The sequence below is a fragment of the Amborella trichopoda genome, chromosome 6 (assembly GCF_054954075.1).
Source record: "Amborella trichopoda isolate Santa Cruz 75 chromosome 6, AtrichopodaSantaCruz75HAP2 v2.0, whole genome shotgun sequence".
Classification (NCBI taxonomy): Eukaryota; Viridiplantae; Streptophyta; class Magnoliopsida; order Amborellales; family Amborellaceae; genus Amborella; species Amborella trichopoda.
In genome coordinates, this window is record NC_142341.1 from 5,301,077 (window position 1) to 5,323,255 (window position 22,179).

Sequence of the window (22,179 nt, forward strand, 5' to 3'; positions counted from 1 at the left end):
GAGAGAGAAAGATGGAAAAGAAAAGTTCATTTTTTCGAGAGAAACAAATTTGATGGGATCTGGAAAGGATGTTGGATCTGTAGTTGAGGATGAGAGAAGGAAATACCAGTGAGATGGTGAAGAGTGAAGCGAAAGTTTGGGGGAAACACGGAAAGGCCAAAAGAAAAGCGAAAGTTTGGGGGAAAGAGGGAAAGGCCAAAAGAGAAGCGAAAGTTTGGAAAAAAAACGGAAATGCCAAAAGAGAAGTGAAAGTTTGGGAGAAACATGGGAAGAGGGAACCTAATAAAAATTGCAAGCACGTTTTTTTTTTTTCTGACACATTTGGCTTAGCGTCATAATCTATTTTGTTGAGAAATAAATGCTGATGGGGTTATCCAAACGGTTTCGTGCCTATCTCAAATTTTTTTTTCTTGTTATTGAAAAATATTTCAATTACATCCAAACTTGCCCTAAGTTTATAATAGTACACTCTCATATATCATAATTAAAAACATCAAAATTACATATAAAATATTTATACAATGATTTAACGATTCGAAATATCTTTTATATATTAAATATCCCCGAGTTTTACTCTAGTACGGCTCGACAAGCGTCAGGTTGGGTCCGAATAACTCGACTGAGTCCTTAAACACGGATATCACTATATTTGCCACTACATAGGGACCATATATATATAAGCCAATACGATCATGATAATAACATGGTTGTATGGGTCATCACCGTCCAATAAATAGATTAGATGAATCGATATATTGCCGAACATAAATTCAAAAGTCAAGGTTTTCTAAGAGGAAAAGCCGTTAGAGTTGTGCTTTCCTAGATGTGAGATATCTGTTTCCAATTACATGTTATATGCTACACATAGGGGTCATCTAGACCACTCATACCCGTATTGCTGGTCCCAAATCCTAATTAGGGATGGCAACGGGCTGGGCCACCCCTGGCCAAGCCAAAATGGCCCTGGTCCAAGCTCGGCCCTAGCCTTATTAGGGCCGAGCCGGGTTGGGTCAGGCCAAATAAATTAAAAAAAAACAAACAAAAGAAGATATTAAAGAAAAGAGCAAAAGAGGGCCAGTCGGGCCAAATCAGATGGGCCTTGGCTCCATACTGGACCGACCCTTCCCTGGGGCCGTGGTTGTCAGCCCTAGCCAGTCCCTTGGGCCACATTTCGTAGCCCAAGCCCTAGTTTTTATGGGACGGGCTGTCCAGACCGGGCCACCTAGCCCATTGCTACCCCTGGTCCCAATCAAAAACCACCGGTAGTGTGGGGCTTGCATTTAGAGAAGGATGAGATTCTCACTTTATTGGTTACAATGGTGGATGGATCAGATGCATCGAGTGCATGGTATCACCACCGTCAATTTTTTCAGATCACGAGGGATACTTCCCCTGACCATGGGCCTTGTTATAATTTTGCTTTATAAATGTGGATTGTGAGAATGGTTTCATAAGCTAGGATTGCAATGACTTTTGCCTAAGCCTTGTGATAGGATCAGAACCCTTAATTCCTATAGGTTTTCGGATCAAACGGTTAAGGTTTATTATTTGATTGGAGCCTTAGTGGGGTCATTCGGACTGATCATTTCATAAAAGTTCACAGGGTTTGTTTATATGGTCCAGGCTAATGCCTCGATTGATCTCCTAGGAGCTTAATTAGCTCCCGTGGTGCTTAAAATGAGAATAAACATTGCTCATAAGACTTTGCATAACTTTCAATACATTTTTAAGAGAGGAGTGGCTTGAGAGGATGCCACTTTGAATCATCATCATCGTCGTCATCCGAGCTTTATTCCAAGTCCCAACTATTTGGAGTCGGCCTATGTCTTTTAACCAGTGTTTTAAAACCCTACGACCTCCAATCTTGATCATCAATTTAGATGCAAAATTGGTCGGGACTGAACCAATTCTCGAATGGTTCCTAGTCCAATCTCACCTAAAACTTCCTTTTTCATTTGATCCAGCCCGATGCCCCCCAAAAACCCCCCTTTTCATTTGATTTTTTCTTTTTTCTTTAAGCTTATCCAATGTTGTCTTTCGCCCACCCTAAATCCCTACCCATAATCCTCTATTTTGATTTTTATCTTATTTCATTTATATTTTCAGTTTTTATGGGATCACCAATCCAAATGATAGGTAAACAATCCGGATCCCTGATCACCAATCCAATCCATCCAAATGATCTGCTGCAATTTTTTAGACTAACAATTCTATGTGATGGACCTACTACATGCTTTCTTGACCTTTGGCAGGAGACGCGGCTAGTGATGCATTTATGCATGTAGACGCCCCCGTGCACATGTGGTAGCGGCAAAAAAGCAAAATGATGACTTAATTGATAATGATTAATGGACCACGGAGACCAACAGGATGAAACTTGTTTGGTCGGATCATTGGCAGCAACTAGATGGAACACGGACGTACATGTGCCAGAGCTAGCTCACTATACACTTAGTTAAGGCAAATGTGTTGACCCTTTACATTTAAATATGAGTGGAGTTTATGTTTTGGAAAATAGTATATAATAAAACTATTTATCTTTTATACAACGAGGTCGTAAATAGTTACTAACTGTTAGATATGAAATTAGGCAGTTGAAGATGTGTCATTGATTAGGCACAAAGCTCGAAATAAAATTTTTCGAATGTTGTGACACACTTCAATCTATTGGATTTAACATCCAATGGCTAAAACATGATGACGACATCCTTGTATCAAAAGTAAACGGTCTCCGAACATACAATCCCTATATTATACTTGGCACATTGTATGGCAAACTCGTTAGGAAATAAAAGATATACAAACCATCGTAATCACACAATGCCCTCATGGAAAGTTATAGCCTATAAATGGGGAATACATATCCCTACCCATTTTTAGAAATAATTAGCAGTTTTCTAATACATAATGGAAAAGAAAACCTATACACGTAGCTAAGGCTCCAGAGGTGACAGGGAGATTATACCTACTTTTGGTTGTTCAAGCTATAAAAAGGATCCCTAATGCTAAAAGAAGGATGTCAAGCATATTTTTTAATATCATGGTAGAGCACGTTTCCGCATGTACATGGAAGGAAGAGACAAGAGTTAATGAATTGAATGCCTAAATATTATTTATTGGAATTATATACAATGAGATTATTTATTTTTTGTATAAAAAGGTTACAATTACTTACAATCATCTAATGTGAAATCTGATAGCTTGGGTTCGTCACAAAATTTCTTTAGAACATCGAGCTTGGTCAATAGAATTAATTCCTCTACCAATTTTACATCCAATGGTCAATATTAATTGTGACCACTTGTAAAAAAAAAAAAAAAATGGAAAGTAAAAAATCTCATTGTATACCTCGTGCCTTGCTAGAGAAAAAGATGGTTTGTACTTTTAGGTGGAGGGTATAAATCGGAAAAAAGGGGATAAATCGAGAAGGCCATTCTTATACACGAGATTAGATCTCAAATTTGCCCTGGAGGATATATCTCTTTCTAAACACATAATGGAAAATGTTAGAAGCTGGTCCTAGGGGGATAAGGGCAGGGCCAGGGCCAAAGCCAAGTTTTGTCTAGCCCGTTGCCAACCCTATCTACAAGGTGGGCCAAGCCTGATCAGGCTGAAGAGGCCCAAGCCTTGGCCCACCCTAGCCGTGTTAGGGCTGGATCAAATATAATCTAAGAAAAATAATAAAATAAGAGAAAAAATAAAGAAAAAAGGGACCGGCTGAGCCAAAGCCGGCCTAGGCCCTAGCCTAGACGTCGAGCCATATCTTATGATCTAGGCCCTTGTTTTTTAGAGTCGGGCTGGGCTAGGCCACCCGGCCTAGTACCACCCTACCTGTAGAGACTAAGGTTGGGCTAGGCCAAGGTTGGCTCGACCTAGGTCCAACCTATTACAACGTCCGTATTGCTGTGGTGGAATAACGATTGATACATGTCACCATTTCGTATGGTTCCTTTGCTTTCAATTTTAAGACTTAAAATCATCAAATCAGATTAGGAATCGGTGGTGATGTCCCAATCAGGGTTTTCAAACCTAGATCAGTGGGGTGAGTCGCTCAACCACAGATCCTCGTCAAATCACTGGATCAGTAATTTGAATTGGATCTGAATAAGTTCTAATCATCAATCTAGGAATTATTAAAAAACAAATAAAATAAAATATAAATTAAAATAGGGGTTTATGGGATGGAGATTTAGAAGATATCAAAGAAAATATTAGTATTTTTTTTAAAAAAAAAGAAAAAAAATATACAACAAGGTTTTAAGGGAAACTAGGTTAGGACCCATACCATCCTAGAGTCAGTTTGATCCCAACTGATTTCCATCTGAATTGATATTGCCGATCGAAACTAGCCAGTTTTTAAAATATTGGTCCTAATACTTCACTTAGTAGGAATCGAAAGCCTTTGTATGTAAAAATCTTAAGACCTTCGTTAATCCAACAAAAGTATATAAAGAAATCATTAACTTTCAGAACAAGGAGATCGCAATCATTATTTAGTAGAAAAATATCGAAACGGGGGTTGAAATCCCTTACAATATTATAAAAAGGGTTAAAATATTACAACTTTTATTTAAAGGTCCGCTTTAAAATTTATATGTCAATCAGATACTTTGTCAAATTCTACTTTAAAAAAATTCTAAATCACCTTTTTTCAGTATTTGGAACATGAAACAATCATGGGTATTTATGTAATTTGGCCTCTAAAAGGCCTCAACCAAATACCAAATATACCTCTTGGTGTTTTGCATTACAAATAAAGAAATACATTGTTTAAAAGATACCTTATTTAGATGTGTTTTTGTTTAATTTTACTTTAAATATGTTTCTATATATTTTTAAATTTTTATTTTATTTTTCAATACTTTTTGCCTGACCGGTTCTTGCCCGACCCAGGCTCGGTCACCCAAACACGGTTACCGGTTAGAACACTCGATTTTTTCGAACAATTTGAGTGATCAGCAGGTATTTTAAAAAATAAAAAAATATATATAAAATTTTAAAATAAAGAATTTGGTTTGTAATATATTTTTTAATATTCTATACATTATAGTAAATATTAGAAATTGCTTTGGTCATTAATACTCACTTTTACATTGTTCCATATTTTTCGAAAATTTTTAAACATACCACTAAGCACAAATCAATTATTTAAAATCTATTTATTTAAATAATTTTCAATTTCATTTGTATTTTATTTTTAATATTTCTTTATATACTTTTCATATTTGAGTATATTTTTTTTTATACAATTTTTATATTTTAGTAGATTTTTTTGTATCTTTTAATTTTTTTTTTTACAATTTTGTAACCGAAACACCATATGTCCGGTTGAAACGCCTGCAGATTAAACCTCGCCACCATTTCCGATTAATCCATCCGGTTCGATTTTGCAAACACTAGGCACCTCACCCACGACACCCTCTCTCTTCGCCCGCCCTACAGGTGAGCGATTCAAAAAGTTTGGTCTCGTGCCCTTTCTCTTCTCCCCCATTTTACATCAGAGTCTGCACTGTTCGATTCTCTCTCGCTGAGCTAGTCTAATCTCACTAACACAACCAAAGTCTCACCCTCCCATTGCCCCTTTCTACGACTGAAAATTCAACTCTCCATCTCTTTGTCAATATCTTCCAAACCCTATTTTTAGTTTTCTAAATCAACCTCTCTTCTCTCCATCTCTTTCCAATCTAGTCCAAGCCCTGTCTATTCACCATTTCTCTCTCTGCAAAATTTCCAAATTTATCAATTCTTCATCTTTGATGCCAACATAATGGGCCTTCTCACCTTAACCATTGACAAAACTCTGCCCTCAATGGCTCAACCACAGTTCAGAAGAGGTATAAACCGTACACTTTTCAGTCGTTCTTGATTATATGTAATCACCTCTCTCTCTTTTTTTGCCTTTTTCTTTTGTTCCCTACAAAAAAAATCTGAGTATAGTTATCTGATGAAGAATTGTTAATTCTATAACATTTTCTAGAAGTGTATTAATTTGGGCATGTCTCATTCCATGTTGGGTGCTTTTTCCCGGAATTTCATTCTGTAATTGCCTGGGGGTAATGAATATTAGGTGTTTCTTTTAACCTTATTGGGGTGAATTCAGGTTATAGCTAACTTATATTTTGGGTGAGTTTAACTTGAGCTTTCAGTTTCCCTTTAATTTATGATTATTAAAGCTTTCAAGTATGTCTTTCTATCTATCTGTGTTTTGCTCTTCCATTCTATCCTTTTGTGGTTGCTATTTCATTCATATGCTTCAAAACATTAAAATATTAATATCACACTTCTAATTCTCTGAAAACAAATAAGTGGACCAGTTAGTATTGTGTTTCTGCTGTCGGTTTTATCATTATGAAAGCAAAACAATGGAAAATTGGAGTAGATTGCTATTCTAACTCTGTAGGAAGGAAGATAATCTTTGTTATTTCATTATATGCAGAGTGTATTCCTCTAATTCAGAATATACTGTGTTCATTTGTTTTCCAAAACAATCAAAGCATTTGAACAGCAATGAATATGTTGGAGTTGTTTTTCTATAATTACGTTAGATGCTTTACAGTTTGTTTTTTCAAGGATAATGTCTTGGATATAATTTTAATTATGGGCAATTTTTGTTGAGATGAGTTCAGCTGAAATCTGTCATTTTCATTTGAAAATCTAGTCAAAATCCTCGCCAATTCTTACAAATGTTAGCATTATTTTCACTTGAAGCATGCCATTGGCTACACACAATGCTTAATAGTAAGAGGGTTCATAAGTGAGTCTAGACCATTTTGCTCCCCGTCCCTCTACGTCCAAAGCCAACCTGCTAATTTCACTCAAACAGTCTTCTTCATTTTCTCCATGTTCCTTTTGATTCCTTGTAATTTAGAAAGTCTGTTTCCTTCACTCTCCGTTGTTTTTCCAGTATTTCTTAATGGGTTTTTTTTTTAGTTCTCCCTTAATCTGCTCCTTGTTATTCACCATTTTCCTTCTGAGATAGCATGGACTTGGTGGCACCTAGCAAACCGGAAGAGAAAGAACGACCGTTAATAGATATAGCCCATTTTTTGGAGCATTTTTTACTAGAGTTTCGTGTTGCTGATGGGAATGAATTTTGATGCTGTAGCATTGATATGGATTTTTTGATCAATGGGGGATCTCCATTGAAAAATTTAAGTGTTTAATATGGTCTCTTTCTTTTCAAAATTCGCTTTTGTGAATTTTTGCCAATGAAAATGCAAGATTATGGTTTTGTGGACGAATAAGTTGTTCTTCGTGGGGTTTCAATAAAAATCGAGGTTTCATATTGCTATGGCTATGAGTTTTGAAATTTATGAGTTTTAAGAGTTTCTCTTATATGGATAGGAACATACTGGTTTTCCCTTTTTGCAATCCATTTTTACCAATTTTCTTTAATTTTTTTACATTGTCATCTTCAGGCTTCTTGGGAAGAAGTTTTAAGTGATTTGACTGTTGTTAGGCCTCTTAGAGGGGAAAGCGGAGCGTTATTTGACTACAGCAAAAAGGCTAAGCAATTATCTTATTTGATTAGTTTCTATTAATTTAATTTTTTATCAATTATTGTTATCTATGTATTTATTTTTCATTAATGAATTGGTAGTTATTGTAGATGGGTTCGTTTATCATTTATTTCCCATTTCCTCTTAAAGCATTGGAAATTGGGCTAACTATTAGTATATATCAGTGTTATCAGGATCGTATCGGATTACCGGTGGCCATTATGGTGGAATCGGGGGTTCTGGTCTATGCACCAAACTGAATGGATCTGTGGAATATCTAGCTCGATAGTTTGGGCTGGCAGGTCAACCAATGTAGACTGGACCAGCCGATTCCAATGCTGCAGGGTTTCCATGCGGAACTGATTTTTTTAATGTTTTCTGGCTATTTGGCGTGATTTTGGTTGGATTCTTTTGTCCTTTTGTATACGTTTAGCGGCTTTGTGGTCCAAAACACCTTCTCCAAGGGATTTGAGGGTCTAAAACCTTGACTTTAGAGAGGACTTTTTATGAATCTACATTACCTCTCTCTGTACCCCAAAATTTAGCAAATAGGATTTTCAGTGCACAATGGGTTTATGAAGGGGTCTTCTTTTAGGTATTTGACCTTCTTATTATGCTTTTATTCCATTGTATTTGTGTTTTTTGATTTTTAATTAATTTTAAAATTTGACCACAGTTTTACCGGTGAATGAGCCCAGTTTGACTGGTCCGGCTAAACCTGTGCTCTGTTGGTACAGTCCTGAAAGCTTGGTGTATATCTCCTCCTGAACTGAGTTCAATTGTACTGTTGCAGGCTATTGGCTTCTCTGATAGCTTAGTCAATGTGGAGGCCCCTTTACTCAGGTGAATCTCTGAGGCTTGAGACAATAGTTGATTTGTAGTTTGAGACCTTTGTATGTTGTCCGATAACTAGGATCATAACTTGAGTTGAGTCCATCATGCCTGTATGAAATAAACCCAACTTCATTTAATTTTATTAGATGCTTCTTTCAGGAGTTCATGATATAAATGGATTGGCTTTACCATGATGGATGTCATTATGCATTAAAACAGAATGTAGAAGTAAATAATCTGATAAATTAGAACCATAAAATTATTTCACCCTTAGTTTTCTTAGGTTGCTTTGGGGTTTCATTGGTTAATACTTTTTAGCTGTAAAAAACAAACAGGGGAACTATTTGCGAACAAAGGATTGTGAATAACTGGAAAACCATCATCTAATAAGAAAGCTTGAACATAGTGTAAAGCGGGGCAAGGACAACTAGGTTGGGTAGGGAGGGTGGGGGGTGGTGCTGACATGATTGTTGTAATCGAAGGAATAATAGAAAATTAGAGAAGAAATAGAGTGAGCAACGAAAGAAAAAACACCTGAAAATCTAAGTTGCCATAAAAAATTTATGTTATTCTCTCCTTAAGAATCTTCTTATATTTTACCTGAATCTTAATTTAAAAAGAATAAGTTATTATGGAGAAGAAATAGGACTTGGCAAAAAGAAAAAAAAAAGAAGACAAAGACAATGAAAATTTTAGAAAATGCTTTGACGTGTCTCTGCCTTCCGAGTTATTTTCAGACTCTAGACATGATTTATACCAGGTTATTTAATTTCAGTTTAATAAATTTATTCATTCAAGGCTTGTGTAATCTTACAAAATGAGCAAGAAAAGTTGTTTTTTGTTTGTCGAAGATCATCTGAATATTTGGTAATTGAACAAAAAAAAACAAGATATTTTTTTCATTCAATATATGGAAAATTATGTTTTCAATTTTTTTCAAGAGAAAATATTTTCAAACCCCATACTTTTTTGCTTCAATTCATCATTCATTAAGGGACCCAAAAATTTAAATTATTTATTGATTTATAAAGTTTCTATCTTTCTACCCTATACCCCTTTAACCGTACACTTAAACAATTTATAAAATAACATTCTATCTCTCTCAAAACTCCTATAAAATGACTACATCTCTCTCTCTCAAAACTCCTAGCTATCCCTCTCTCTCTCTCTCTCAGGACGCCCACTCTCTCTCGAAACATCGAAAATTCTCCCCAATTTCAACATAGAGGAGGCCACAAATTCTAGCAAGGGCCTCAATTTCCTACTCAGAGATTCAAGATGAACTCCATTTGACTTACGAGCCCTAGAATCAACTCTCTTCAATTTCAATTTGCCGTGGTCTAGAGAGCTTTTATTTTCCGAAATCTTGGTAATGGAAAAACTAAGGTTTTTCTTTAGGGTAGAATGTGCAATCATGGTGCTTGCAGTAACGACAGTTGTGGCCATGGCAGATGACAATAACAGACAGTTGTGGCCATGGCAGATGACAACAACAATGTGTTCCAGCTTTGCAAGACAATCCCATCCAGAAATCAGATGGGTTCACATTTGGTATCGCGTTCTGAGGTCTTCTGTCTTTGTCAACAGTACCACACAACTCTCACCTTGTGATTGAAGCTTTCTCTATAAACAATACCCAACTTGCGATGTTCCACCTAAGGTGGACCAAATCTCTCTCCTCACCATTAATACCACACCGGAGACATGGTGGTTACATGGTAGCATTTGCAGGTCGAAAATATGCTGCTAATATCTCCTGCCACTTTTGTTGCAACTCGACACCAGCTTTACTTTGGCGCTCGAGTAGAAGGGATATTACAAAACTTGTACTGGAAAAGAGATGGATGCGCGTCTTGCAAGGAAAACCCAAACCTTACTTTGTGTATTTGAGAGAGAGATAAGGAGTTTAGAGAGAGAGAGAGGGGGGCGAGAGAATAAGAGAGAGAGAGGGGAGAGAGAGACGGAGTTCTTGGAGAGAAAAGACGGAGTTTACGGAGGCATACTGGTCGTTTCACATATTGTTTGCGTCAATAATATATCGTTGAATGGGTTTAGAGGTCGGAGGATTTAAGAGTTGGAAGATAGAAAAGACAAATACTTTATGGTCTTAGAAATAATTTAAATCATTTGGTCTACCGAGAAATAGGTGCCAAAAATAAAAAAGCTTAGGTGCCAAAAATAAAAAAGCTTTCTATGTTCTCCCTATTAGATAGAAGTTATATCCACTTTTTATCTAACCGTCTATTTTTTAATAGAGGTTAAGATTGCCCCAATTACAACGTTATGTCTCGATATTTTTTTATTTTTAAATTTTTTTTATAAACTATTTTTATACCAAATTTTAGACGTCCATTTCTCTATTAAACTCACACTAACGAAAAAATATAAAAATATATATTTATAATAAAATTAAATGATCAAAATACCCCAGAAAGTTTCAAGGGGTGTTTTGGTTATTATATTTTATGGAAAAATTATTGTTAATATTTTTATAGGTGCGCTCCAATGAGAGGATGACACATACCAAATTTCATATTCAGAAAATTTGCATTAAAAAAACTAAAAAAAAAATGCTTTGAGACATCAGATTTAAGATCAAACGGTGAGTGGCTCTCTTGATAAAAATGGACGGCTGGATGGTAGGGGGAGGATAGGACTTCTATATTGTAGGGGAGCATAACAAGCTTTCTCGTCAAAAATAGGGGGTACAAAAATATTTTTCTTTTTTTTTAATGTTATTTTTTGTGTTATTTCTTTAATTTTTGGATGCAAATTTGAGAAATCTTGTTTACTTGTAATTGTCTTTTAATTTGGATTGTGATATTTTTCCTTTTTATTTAATGTTATTTCTTTAATTTTTGGATGCAAATTTGAGAAATCTTGTTCACTTGTAATTGTCTTTTGATTTGGATTTTAAATCGGGTGCGGTTTGTATAGAGCCTAGGCTATCCTTAAATAGTGTCGAGAAATTTAGTTTCAATACTGAAAATATTTGTGATAGCCATAAAATATATTTTTGTCTTTATTTATAAAGTTTAAAGCTTAAAAAATAGTGCAGATCGATACAGTGAAAACTTGAAAATTGGCTGTCCAAAAATACATTACAATATAGACTATTTTAAAACTTTTTTTCATGTCTATGCATCTTGATGTCGAGATATCAATTTGAGGATATTTGAGAATCAAATCAACCTCTTCAAAAAAATTTGAGATAGGCTCAAATTTGATTGTTTATAGCCTCGGCTCTATATAAACATTTCCCTTCTAAATCATAGGTGGTCACTAAAATACTTTGCGAACCAGCAGGGTCCTATGCCGTATTTCTTGATCGAATGCGGCTTCCCTCTCCTCCTCCGCTTCCCTGCTTCCGCTCCCCTCTAGCCTCCTATCTCTCTACCCTCTCTCCCCAACTCTCCTCCTCACTCTCTAATCACCCACCCCACTCCGCTGATGATCACCAGCCCTCCTCTCTCTCTGCTCTTTCATCCCCTTCTCTCTCTAGCCTCGCCCACGCCTTCATCGACCGTCCCGACGTCTCGGCGTGGAATGCCCTCATCGCCGACCTCGCGCGCAATGGCGACTCCCTTGAGGCCCTGCACGCCTACACTGCAATGCGCCGCACAAAAGTGCGACCAGACCGCTCCACCCTTCCCTGCGCCATCAAGGCTGCGGCCAACCTCGCCAACCTGACCATGGGCCTCGTCCTCCACCACCATGCGTTGGTTTCAGGTCTCATTTGTGACGCTTTTGTTTCATCTTCTCTCATAAATATGTACTCAAATTGTTCAAAACCCGATGAAGCTGAGAAGGCCTTCATTGAATCACCCTTTAAGAACCAAGTTCATTACACTGTTATGCTTTCCTGTTACGCCCAAAACAACCTCCCCATGCATGCGTTGGGTACATGGCGTGACATGCGAAGGTCAGGTGTGTCACCTGACCCGGCAGCCTTGGTGACGGCGCTCTCATCCTGTGGGCCAGATACGCTTGTCGCGCGCATGCTGCATGGGGTTGCTGAGCGCGCAGGCCTTTCACGAAACACCTCGGTTGCCAACACACTCATGGGTGCTTATTTAAAGGCAAAGGGAGCCTCTGTCGTGCTTGCTCGCCAAGTGTTTGACGAAATGTCTCTAAGAGATATAGTGTCATATAACACCATGATCTCGGGCTATGGCCAAGCTGGCTTAGCGGTTGAGGCCTTGGCTTTGGTCCATAGGATTCATAGCGAGTTGAGCGAGCCAGCGAGCGCAGTGACCCTATCGGCTGTGCTCCTGGCTTGTGCTCAAGCTGGGGCCTTACGTTTCGGGCTTTGTGTTCATACACAAGCCTTGCACAGAGACTTTCATGTCAATGTATTTGTTGGAACGGCTCTTATTGATATGTACTGTAAGTGCGGGCGTGTTGATTTGGCCAGAAAAGCATTTGACATGATGGGTATGGAGTATAGGAATGTGAAGACATGGACTGCGATGGTGGCTGGTTATGGCATGCATGGAAGAAGCAATGAGGCTTTGCAAGTCTTTAGAGAGATGAGAGAGAATGCGGTGGAGCCGAATTATATTACTTTTGTTGGTGTTTTATCAGCTTGCAGCCATGTTGGGTTCATAGAGGAGGGGTGGAGGTGGTTTAATGCCATGAAAATGCAGTATGGGATAGAACCAGGTGTTGAGCACTATGGATGTATGGTTGATTTGTTGGGTAGAGCTGGTTTGCTTGATCAAGCTTATGCTCTGATAAAATCCATGGCCATGAAGCCTGATTTCGTGGTTTGGGGTGCATTGCTTGGAGCTTGCAAGATCCATAAGAATGTCAAACTTGGTGAAATCTCAGCAAAGAAGCTCTTTGAATTGGACCCGAAGAACACAGGTTACTATGTTTTGTTATCAAACATCTATTCTGAGGCAGGAAGGTGGGAAGACGCAGAGAAGATCCGGGTTTTGATGAAGAAGAGGGGGTTGGTTAAGGCCCCTGGTTATAGCTTGGTTGAACACCATGGAAGAGTGCATTTCTTTTTGGTGGGTGATAGAGAGCACCCACAAAGTGAAGAGATCTATGGGTTTTTGGAGAGATTAATGGGGAAATTACAAGAAGCTGGTTATGTGGCTGATACAAAGGAGGCTCTTCATGATGTAGATGAAGAAGAAAAGGAAACAAGTTTGTGGGTTCATAGTGAGAAGCTCGCTGTGGCTTTTGGGGTGTTGAATATGGGGCCTAGAGTTTTAATCAGGGTGATCAAGAACCTCAGGGTTTGTGTCGATTGCCATAATGTGATCAAGATGATTGCAAAGCTGGAGGGGAGAGAGATTGTGGTGAGAGATTCGAATCGGTTCCACCATTTTTGCAGGGATGGAACTTGCTCATGTGGGGACTATTGGTGACTAGAAGGTGCGGTGCAACGGCTTGAATTGGTTGCACCAGTACACATTCTTACCTTCTCTTACCACTCCTACTTCATGGGATAAGAGGCTTCAAATTTGTCATCTTTACTCCATTTGGAAGAGAGATTCTGCCATATCTACAACAAAGGAGACAATTCTTTTTCGGAAATCTGGGGAGGAGACAGGATTTCCTTTTTCCATTCTTCAATATGGGACTAAAAATTAACACCTTCTTTATATACTAAAACATTTTAGAAAAACTATATGGTTAAATTATATTATTTTGATGAGTAATGATCTTATTGGACCATGCCACACCCCAATGGTATGGGAACCCTGAGGATCATTGTTAAATGGCAGCCTCAGCATCGAGATTGGGATTGGGGTTTACCTGGCAATTTGTTCCAAAGCAGGTTACTGGTGGCAGACACCCAGCGGCTACGATTAAATAAGGGAACTATCAACGGCTAATATTTTACTTTTCCCATTTCTCTCTCTCAACTCTCAAAAGTTCTTTTAATACCCTGATACATGTTCTGTACCTTATACCTCTCTCTCTCGTACCACTTTTCTCAACCCAAACCTGCCGTAGTCTATTTCTTCTCCCATATCTCTCTCTCTCCTTCCTGCTTCAAACCCCATTATCAACCTTACCTCTCTTCCCTTCTCAAGTTCTCTAGTCTCCACTACTCTCTTTCTTTCTCTCTAGCCATTACTGTCTCTCTCCCCTTCTCTCGTCTCCACCACACACTCTCTCTCTCACCATTGGTGTCTCTCTCTCCATTAGCTTCTCTCTTTGCTGGATGTCTAAATAGCACGAGCCATCTCAGACAAAAGAGGAGAGTTACCATTGAAATCAAATTCATGTATGTGGAATCCAATACTCAAAATTCTAGTTTTTCTTATTGGGCCTACAAAAATAATTTCTTGGTAGCAAAGTCGTGGAAAACACAGGGCTTACCCTCGTTGCCTTTTTATTTTCTTAGCTATGTATATGATTGTTGCTGTTGTGTGACAAGGTTGCTAAGATGTCTTGACTCTCCATTTTTGCGCATGTATTTATCATGGTGTCTACATTGTCGTTAATGTTGAGCACTTGTGAGGCTCATACGTATACCTGGTGCTTGATTGGGTTTCTCCTATTAATAGTGCACTTCACAAGTTGATGTAAAGTGAAAGTCGTGGCAGGTACAATCTTGTGTGTGCTTCAAAACTCAATGTCGCTGTGCTTATTTTAAGTGTATTTGTTGTTCCATTGGATAAGAAAGTATTAACGATTTGCTTATAAACAATAACTTCCCATGTTCTTGTAGGTGAAAAAATTACTAGTTCATCAACCGGTAATGCTGAGTAATGTCGCGGATGGTACGGCTTCTGTGATGATTATCTTAGGAGCTTACAAGATTGGAACACAAGAACTTCACCACCATCAAACAAAAAAATATTGTTCAAGATTTTAGATAATCAATAAATATGAATAGAAGTGAACTTTGACGAGCATGTTCTCATTTACCATTTAGCTACTTATTAGCTTTGGCAGTAATTTCCATTGTCTTATTTATTTAACCAACTTTTAATTTAAAGTGACTCGAAAGAAGTTGGGGATGACTCACTTTTGTTATCATGACAGTTGAATGTGGTTTAGTACTGTTTGTAGCTGTGGTTTTTATGCTTGTTAAGTATGTGTGCATATTAGAAACCCAAGTGCAATTTGCCCAAGGGAAGGGATTTAGGTCGAGGTGGTAGCACTTCACACCTTAGTCACCGCGTCGTGGTTTTCATTCTCACCACCAACACCACTCTATTAACATTTTAAAAAAGCTAACTCTTAATCTACTTTAAAAAATGGGTAGGGAATAATCTTTTTGTATAAGTTGTTTGTTGCACAAATGCGGTTCATTTGATTGATTTTTCTTATCTGCTTTCTTCGCATATTTCGTATTTGGCAGATGTGATAGTGACTAATTTGTTCCTTTCAACTAATTATGTTTGCTCTATATCCATTAGGGACATAGAGTGTTTGTCATTATAAATGCCTCTTTGGGGTGTAAAATCTTAAAATATGTCGCGAGGGCTTAAAAACAGAAAATGCTAGTTTGATGTTGGATGCAGGAACAGCTTGCCACCATTGGAGAGAGAGAGAGAGAGAGAGGAGAGTGGAGACGGAGATTTGGCCCTAGTAAATTGTATTTCAATCCGTTGAGAGACCTTACGAGAGATGAGAATTTAATGTTTTGGAAGCAACTACATTCCTCCATTTCATTCTACCCTTATTAGAAGCAACCTATTAGTGTTTTTTAAATTTAAGAATGATAACTACCTTTTACCTGTACACTTCAATAGGGCAACCATGTCTCAAAATTAAATGTATACATACAATGAAAAATAAAAATAAAAGGAAAGCAGAGAAAATGTTATACTAAAGCTTATACATCATGAACCTTGAATGTGGATCAAATTGTTTAGTATAATTTTGTCTGTCGATACATGAGACCCAAGACTCACATTTTAAGGCATCAAGAGAAACTCGTGCTGAAAATATATTTATTTGGCAACTATGTTCCTCAGCACTTTAAGTGCTAAAACAAAACTCCCAAAAATAAATAAATAATTGAGACATTTATAAGAAACCTTTGTGGCAAAATAACTAACTTAAATGCAACATCAACTTTTGAAAGATTCTCAATGCCTGGACATGATTAAGAGAGGTCATATCATCCTGTAGCGCTATGATCTCCACCTATAACTTATTGATATATATAATGAAGGAGAAATATGAAAAAATAATTACGTTCAAAGATTTCACTCTCCTGATCAGTAGCAGGTGACCAATTTTGACAGTTAAAAAATCAAACTTGATTCAAATGGATCAATATCGATGAATATGATTTGAGAGAGAGAGTGTTTATAGGGGAGAGTGATACTAATAGCTGGAGAGAGAGTGGTGGAGGTGAGAGATTAATAGCTAGAGAGAGAGATAGTGGAGACCGAATAACTTGAGAATGGAAGAGAGGTGAGGTCGATAATGGAGTTTGAAGCAAGAGAGAGTGTTAAGAGTACGGCATGGGTGGATTTGGGTTAAAAAAAGGTGGCCTGAGAGAGAGGGGTACAACTGTACAAGGTACAGAGCATGTGTCAGGGTATTACAGGGATTCTTGAGAGTTGAGAGAGAAATGGCAAAAGTAAAATCTTAGCCGTTAGTATTTCCCATATTAATCGGGGTCTCTCAACATTGGGTGTGGTACGGTTTTATAATACTATTATTTTATTTTGATATATTAAAATATTTTTTAAAAATTATATTGTTAAATTATATTACTCTTTTGAAGAGTAATGATCCTATGAAACTTTCATTTATGCGTAGGACTTCAAAAAATCATCATAAAATTTGACACATCTCTAAAATAGTTATTACATGGGTATGGGATTTAACTTTTTTAGAGATATATACCAAATTTAACGGTGATCTTTAATGGTGATCTTTGAAGATCCGACACACATAAACGTGAGACGTGGGAGGGTCTCGTAAGATCATTACTCTAATTTGAAATACAAACAAGAAACCATTTTTTTGTTTTTCCTAAAATAAGAGGGCTTAGTGTTGCTAAATGGATTTAGGCCTTGCTAGTTTACTATCCTTGAAGCTTGAAGCAAAGAAAAGTCACTCAAATGGCCTATACATTATACAATGCCTCGTACGGATAGTTAAAAACTCATAATTGCTCTTGCTCTCAACACATTCTAACTAAAAAATGGTTTTTAATGTTGGTCTCCATGGTGTTCGCAACATGCTTCTTTTATATTTATATATTTAGAAGTTGAAGGGAAAGGGGGAGGTTTCCCATCAAACATTAGAACCTAGTGACAGTCTAAATTAGTTCTATTACCTTCATGTAGCCCTCTATTACGTCCATTAGCCCTTGTTTAAATCGCCTATAGCTTTTATGGAACCCTTTTCTAGCATAGTAAGAAGGGCCTCAAGAAAGGAAAACCCAGTTTATAGTAAGGTTCATATGTATAGTTAGGTTCATAGGTAAGTAAAGTGATATAACAGAGAGAGAGAGAGAGAGAGGTTTATTCTGAAGTACTTTATAGCAAGTGATGTGTGTGTGAGAGAGCTTTTTTTATGGCCTGACAAATAATGGGAGACACAAATCTATATTAATAAAGGGAATTTTACACCATTTACATTTGGAACAAGAAAGTCAAATCATCTTAGTTCCTTAGATGTGAAATAAGGAGGCTAGGTGTTTGCGGAAAATTCTGGTGAAGTTTGAGCCTAGTCCTCGGCACACACCTTCGAGTTGCCCGGTTTCATATCTAATGGCTAAATGTGTTTCGGAACTTTTATCATAAGAAAATGAGCCCAGTTAAAAGTTTTGTATCTAATGGCTAAACGTGTTTCTGAACTTTTATTATCCCAAAATGAAAAGTCATGTCATATACTTTCTCAAAACGAAATGAAGTAACCTATAAATGTGAGTTCATTATGATACCCCTAATCAAAAGCCTCCAATAGCAGCTGCCTAAGTAGGTAAGCTTATCTCCCAAATAACTTGTTGACAGATAAGCTCCTCCATCTCCACAAATGAACCCGATTCTCACTGGGCACTGGCTGAGAGATCATCAAATTATGTTGCAGTGCATTGTTCTCTTCATTGAGCTTAATCAGATCAAGTTGTAGCTGCTTTATCGTCTCCCTCTTCTCAGCATTTTTCTTTATCAATTCTCTTTGTTGCCTCATATTCTCCTTCATCATCCATGAAAGCTGATTTCTCATTTCAACCCAAGTATCATTTTTCAAACTGAGGTCCACTGGTTCGAATCTAGCCGCCGAACATTCAGCATTATACATGTCATGAGTAGAGTATGCACTCTCTCTCTTCAAATTATTTGCAACCTCTCTCTTCAAATCATGTGCACAATGCTCAAACTTTAGTTGAGGTGTTTGGCTCTGTCTCTCCAAATTGTAATCCCCTCCCTCTCTCTTCACATCACATGTAAAATCACCATTCTCTCTCTTTGAAGCATATGTAGCATATGTAGAATCGTGGCCCTCTCCCTTGGAGTCACCTACTTTCAATTCAGGATATGATTCTCTCTCTTTCAGGTATGCATAATCACCATTATATCTCTTTGAACCATACTCAGAGCTGTTGCTGTTTCTCTTGACATCGCATTCATTCAATGACAAAGCATCAAGATCTGATTCCCTCTCTTCTTTCCAGTACTGCATCCTTTTTTCAATCTCTTCATTCTCTTGTGCTCTGTTCTCACATTCCAAATTATTTGTAAGTTTCACTGCGTCTCTCTTCACATCACATGCAGAGTCACCAGTCTCCCCCTTTGGATCATTATCAGAGTCACCATTCTCTCCGTTTAAACCGTATGTGGAGCGGTTTCTCTCTGTCTTTGGTTCATACCCTTTTGAATCATCAGTATTTGAGCCTCTCTCTACTTTTGGGGAGTGGGTGCATATTTTGATCTCTTCATGCACTAGATCATCAACCTCTTTCTTCGAATTGTACAAATACGCACCATTCTCACTCTTCGAAGAATGCACGCGACTAATGTCCTTTATCTTGTAATCACATGCTTTTGAAACATTGCCATTTAAATTTCTCTCCACTTTCGTGCACCTAACACTCAATTCGTTCTCTTTGAACTCAGGATCTTCTAGCATGGATTCAGCTGAACTAGATGCATTAGAGTTCTTCGTAGACTTGGCTGTATTCAAACCATCAGAATCATCAATTTTAATCGAGTTTTTAAGCATTTGGTCGTGATGAAATTTTGCAGACTCTGATCTCAGGCGATCATAGCGTTCGGCAAGAACACAATAAGACTTCTGTAATTCTTCAACCATCTCAATAAGTTGGGGCCTCCTCTCGAAGTAAATCTCGGCTCTTTGTGCGAAAGAATCACCATCTTCGCCTATTAGCTTCAGCATTTCCTTCGTTTGTGAGTCCACTTCTGCAAAGATCATGATGTCATCAGTGTAACACACACACACAGGCACAAATGGGGAGACACAGAGAGAGAGTTAACCAAACGCTGCCATCATCGAGACTCCAGCTGCCTTCATCAAGTCTATGCCAAAAAGGAATGACTGAGTTTCTACCAAAATGAGTTGGAATTTCCGATATCCCAACTACAAAATGAGTTGGAATTTCCGATATCCCAACTAACTTCAGAGCTGACGATTTATTCAACCATCAAACTAAAAAGAATGAATTACTTTAAGTCATCCCTGATTTTTGAAAAATTTAGGACCCGAAATACATCCTGAATTAGTATAAATCCATTTCCACCTCAAATCCATGAATTCGGTAGAACTCATCCTAGTTGAAAACTGAAATTGATACTAAAGTCGAAAGCTGACATTGATAGAAATGAGTGCCAATGCATGGTTATTTGTCAGTCAAACCATAGCACTTTCGGTGTCTCCAACTAAACAATCATATATTCCATCCAATAATGTCCCAATACAAACATACCAGTTCATTGGAACTGGCATCATCTTTTCCCTAATGATTTCCAGTATGCATTTGAACAAATTTCAACAAGACGATTTTTAATTTCTTTCACCATCACATATTAATATCAATATTGTGTACCTATATCAGTATGAATACTTGTACTAATATCCGGACTCGCTAGGATCCCAGACCCGAGTAAAAAAACTTGGCTTGGCTAGAACCCTAAAAATTAAGAAAAAAAAAAAGAGAACTCTGGTGAGTTTTAAATCACTTCTAAAAACTATGTCATCTTCGAAAATGAAAACTTCTTCTCTTCCAGTAGAAAGGGGGACATCTGTCAGCATAGTTAATCGGAGAATGGAAAATAATACAGATGCAAAGCAATAAAAGAAATGCACTGAAGAAAAAATCAAGAGACTAGAACCAGTAGCCCAATGGGAGCAATGAAGAGAGAGGAAGAGAGAGATGACCCGAGAGAGTGGAACGAAGCCAATTGGATCGTTTCGGGCCATCGGGTAGGTTCCATCGATTTGAATAATAAAGTTGCTTCTCGTGTGTAAAAGCCATTTCCTCTGGTTTTCACTTTTCCTTGTAGTCTTGGTGATTCTCTCTAAAATGATGCAAATGTTCTCTGTAACAATTACAGAGTTTTATTCATCATTTTACCATTTCTCAGGCACTTTCCAAACTTGGAAGGAATTTATCCGACGCACTAGAAAAAGTAAACTTCTCCAAACAATCACAAATTTGGATCTCTCTCCATTAATGAGGTCTCTTTCTATCTTAACCTCTCTCTGCATGCAATTTTTGTTGATAAACTACATTTGAAATTTGAATAAATTTATCTCGATCCTTTTTTTATTTTTTAAGATTTTCTTTTTGTGCTTATCCATGAAACCTTTTTTGCGCTTATGTGTCCTTCAAATCTTTTAATTTTGACCTCATTCAATATTTTTTTGAAGTTCAAATTTTAAACTTATTAACTACCAAATTTAATCCTAAATTTCAGCTGGATAAAGATCTTGCCTTGGTTCCGGATAAGCACTTCAAGGAGCATATTGTTTCTTCTTCCCTATAAAAATGCCAAACAAATTAAAAAAAAAAAGACCTCTCTAAAAAAAATAGCTCTCTATTCTTTATGTATCTTCACATGCTTCTCTCTCTCTCCGAATCTCTCTCTCTCTCTCTGCCAATCTCTCTCTCTCTTTATTTTCCCTAACTCTTTTTCTCCATGTGTCTCACTCTCTCTCCTCCCAAATCCCTCTTATGCAAGAAATAGAACCAAAAAATTGACAATAAGAAAGGAGGTTAAGAGAAAAATACTATCTCTTAAAGGTCTGAAAGGGAATCCAAGTCCAAAAATTGACAATAAGAAGGAAGGTTAAGAGGGAATCCAACCCTAAAAATTAACTATAAGAAGGAAGGTTAAGAGAAAAATACTGTCTCAAAAGTGTGAGAGAGAATCTACCCCCAAAACAATATCTTTCAATAGACCAATTTTTATTCAATTCGTAGACTGATTTACAAGGAAAATGAGATGTCTCTTTAGATAGACTAAAATAAAATAACTAATAAAAAGTTTCTCTCTACACTTATCCCTATTTTCTCTCTCTCATATTCAGGGGTGTCTACGTAGCCCGCAAACTAACCCAATCTACATAGCTATATCATGTTTTACCCAAAAAAATCCCTCAAACTAACCCAATCAATATAAGATAAACCCAATATAGACCAAGATAAACACAATATAGACCTCTCAATGTAAGATAAACACAATATAGACCTCCCAAGTTAGTATAAACTCTCTTCTACTTGGGATAAACTCTCTTTTAAATTTACCTTTATCTTAATTATATCCCCAAACTAAACCAATCAATGATAAACCCAATATAGACCAATCGATTAAACATAATATAGACCTCTAAGTTGGTATAAACTCTCTTCTAAATTTATTCTTATCCTAATTATATCTCTCAAACTAACTCAATC

General features: G+C 37.2%; 2 protein-coding genes across 6 annotated transcripts; one reads left to right on the plus strand and one right to left on the minus strand.

Annotated features, from left to right (window-relative positions):
* Positions 1-5,309: 5,309 nt before the first annotated feature.
* LOC105420678 (Tetratricopeptide repeat (TPR)-like superfamily protein) lies at positions 5,310-15,000 on the plus strand. Of its 5 annotated transcripts, none has more exons than XM_088870559.1 (3): positions 5,310-5,834; positions 8,293-8,342; positions 11,640-15,000. In XM_088870559.1, the coding sequence occupies exons 2-3, from the start codon at positions 8,321-8,323 to the stop codon at positions 13,709-13,711; spliced, it is 2,094 nt and encodes a 697-aa protein (XP_088726685.1). In that variant the 5' UTR covers positions 5,310-5,834; positions 8,293-8,320; the 3' UTR covers positions 13,712-15,000. The 5 variants fall into 5 exon arrangements, with proteins under 5 accessions (XP_088726685.1, XP_088726689.1, XP_088726686.1 ...); XM_088870563.1 differs by having other exon boundaries at positions 5,345-5,834; positions 8,176-8,342; positions 9,785-15,000; XM_088870560.1 differs by having other exon boundaries at positions 5,345-5,834; positions 8,176-8,342.
* Positions 15,001-18,088: 3,088 nt separating this feature from the next.
* LOC110007297 (uncharacterized) lies at positions 18,089-21,379 on the minus strand. Its single transcript, XM_020667422.2, has 2 exons — positions 20,661-21,379; positions 18,089-19,684 (listed from the first exon to the last, which is right to left on the minus strand). The coding sequence occupies exons 1-2, from the start codon at positions 20,755-20,757 to the stop codon at positions 18,252-18,254; spliced, it is 1,530 nt and encodes a 509-aa protein (XP_020523081.2). The 5' UTR covers positions 20,758-21,379; the 3' UTR covers positions 18,089-18,251.
* Between the last annotated feature and the right edge of the window lie 800 nt (positions 21,380-22,179).

Excerpts from the sequence above, each read along its gene's own strand:
- LOC110007297 (XM_020667422.2), bottom strand. The coding sequence starts at position 20,757 with ATGGCTTTTACACACGAGAAGCAACTTTATTATTCAAATCGATGGAAC. Across the intron at positions 19,685-20,660 it reads GCTTCGTTCCACTCTCTCGG|AAGTGGACTCACAAACGAAG; the intron begins GTCATCTCTCTC and ends TGATCTTTGCAG.
- LOC105420678 (XM_088870558.1), top strand. The coding sequence starts at position 5,768 with ATGGGCCTTCTCACCTTAACCATTGACAAAACTCTGCCCTCAATGGCT. Across the intron at positions 5,835-11,639 it reads TCAACCACAGTTCAGAAGAG|GGTCCTATGCCGTATTTCTT; the intron begins GTATAAACCGTA and ends GCGAACCAGCAG.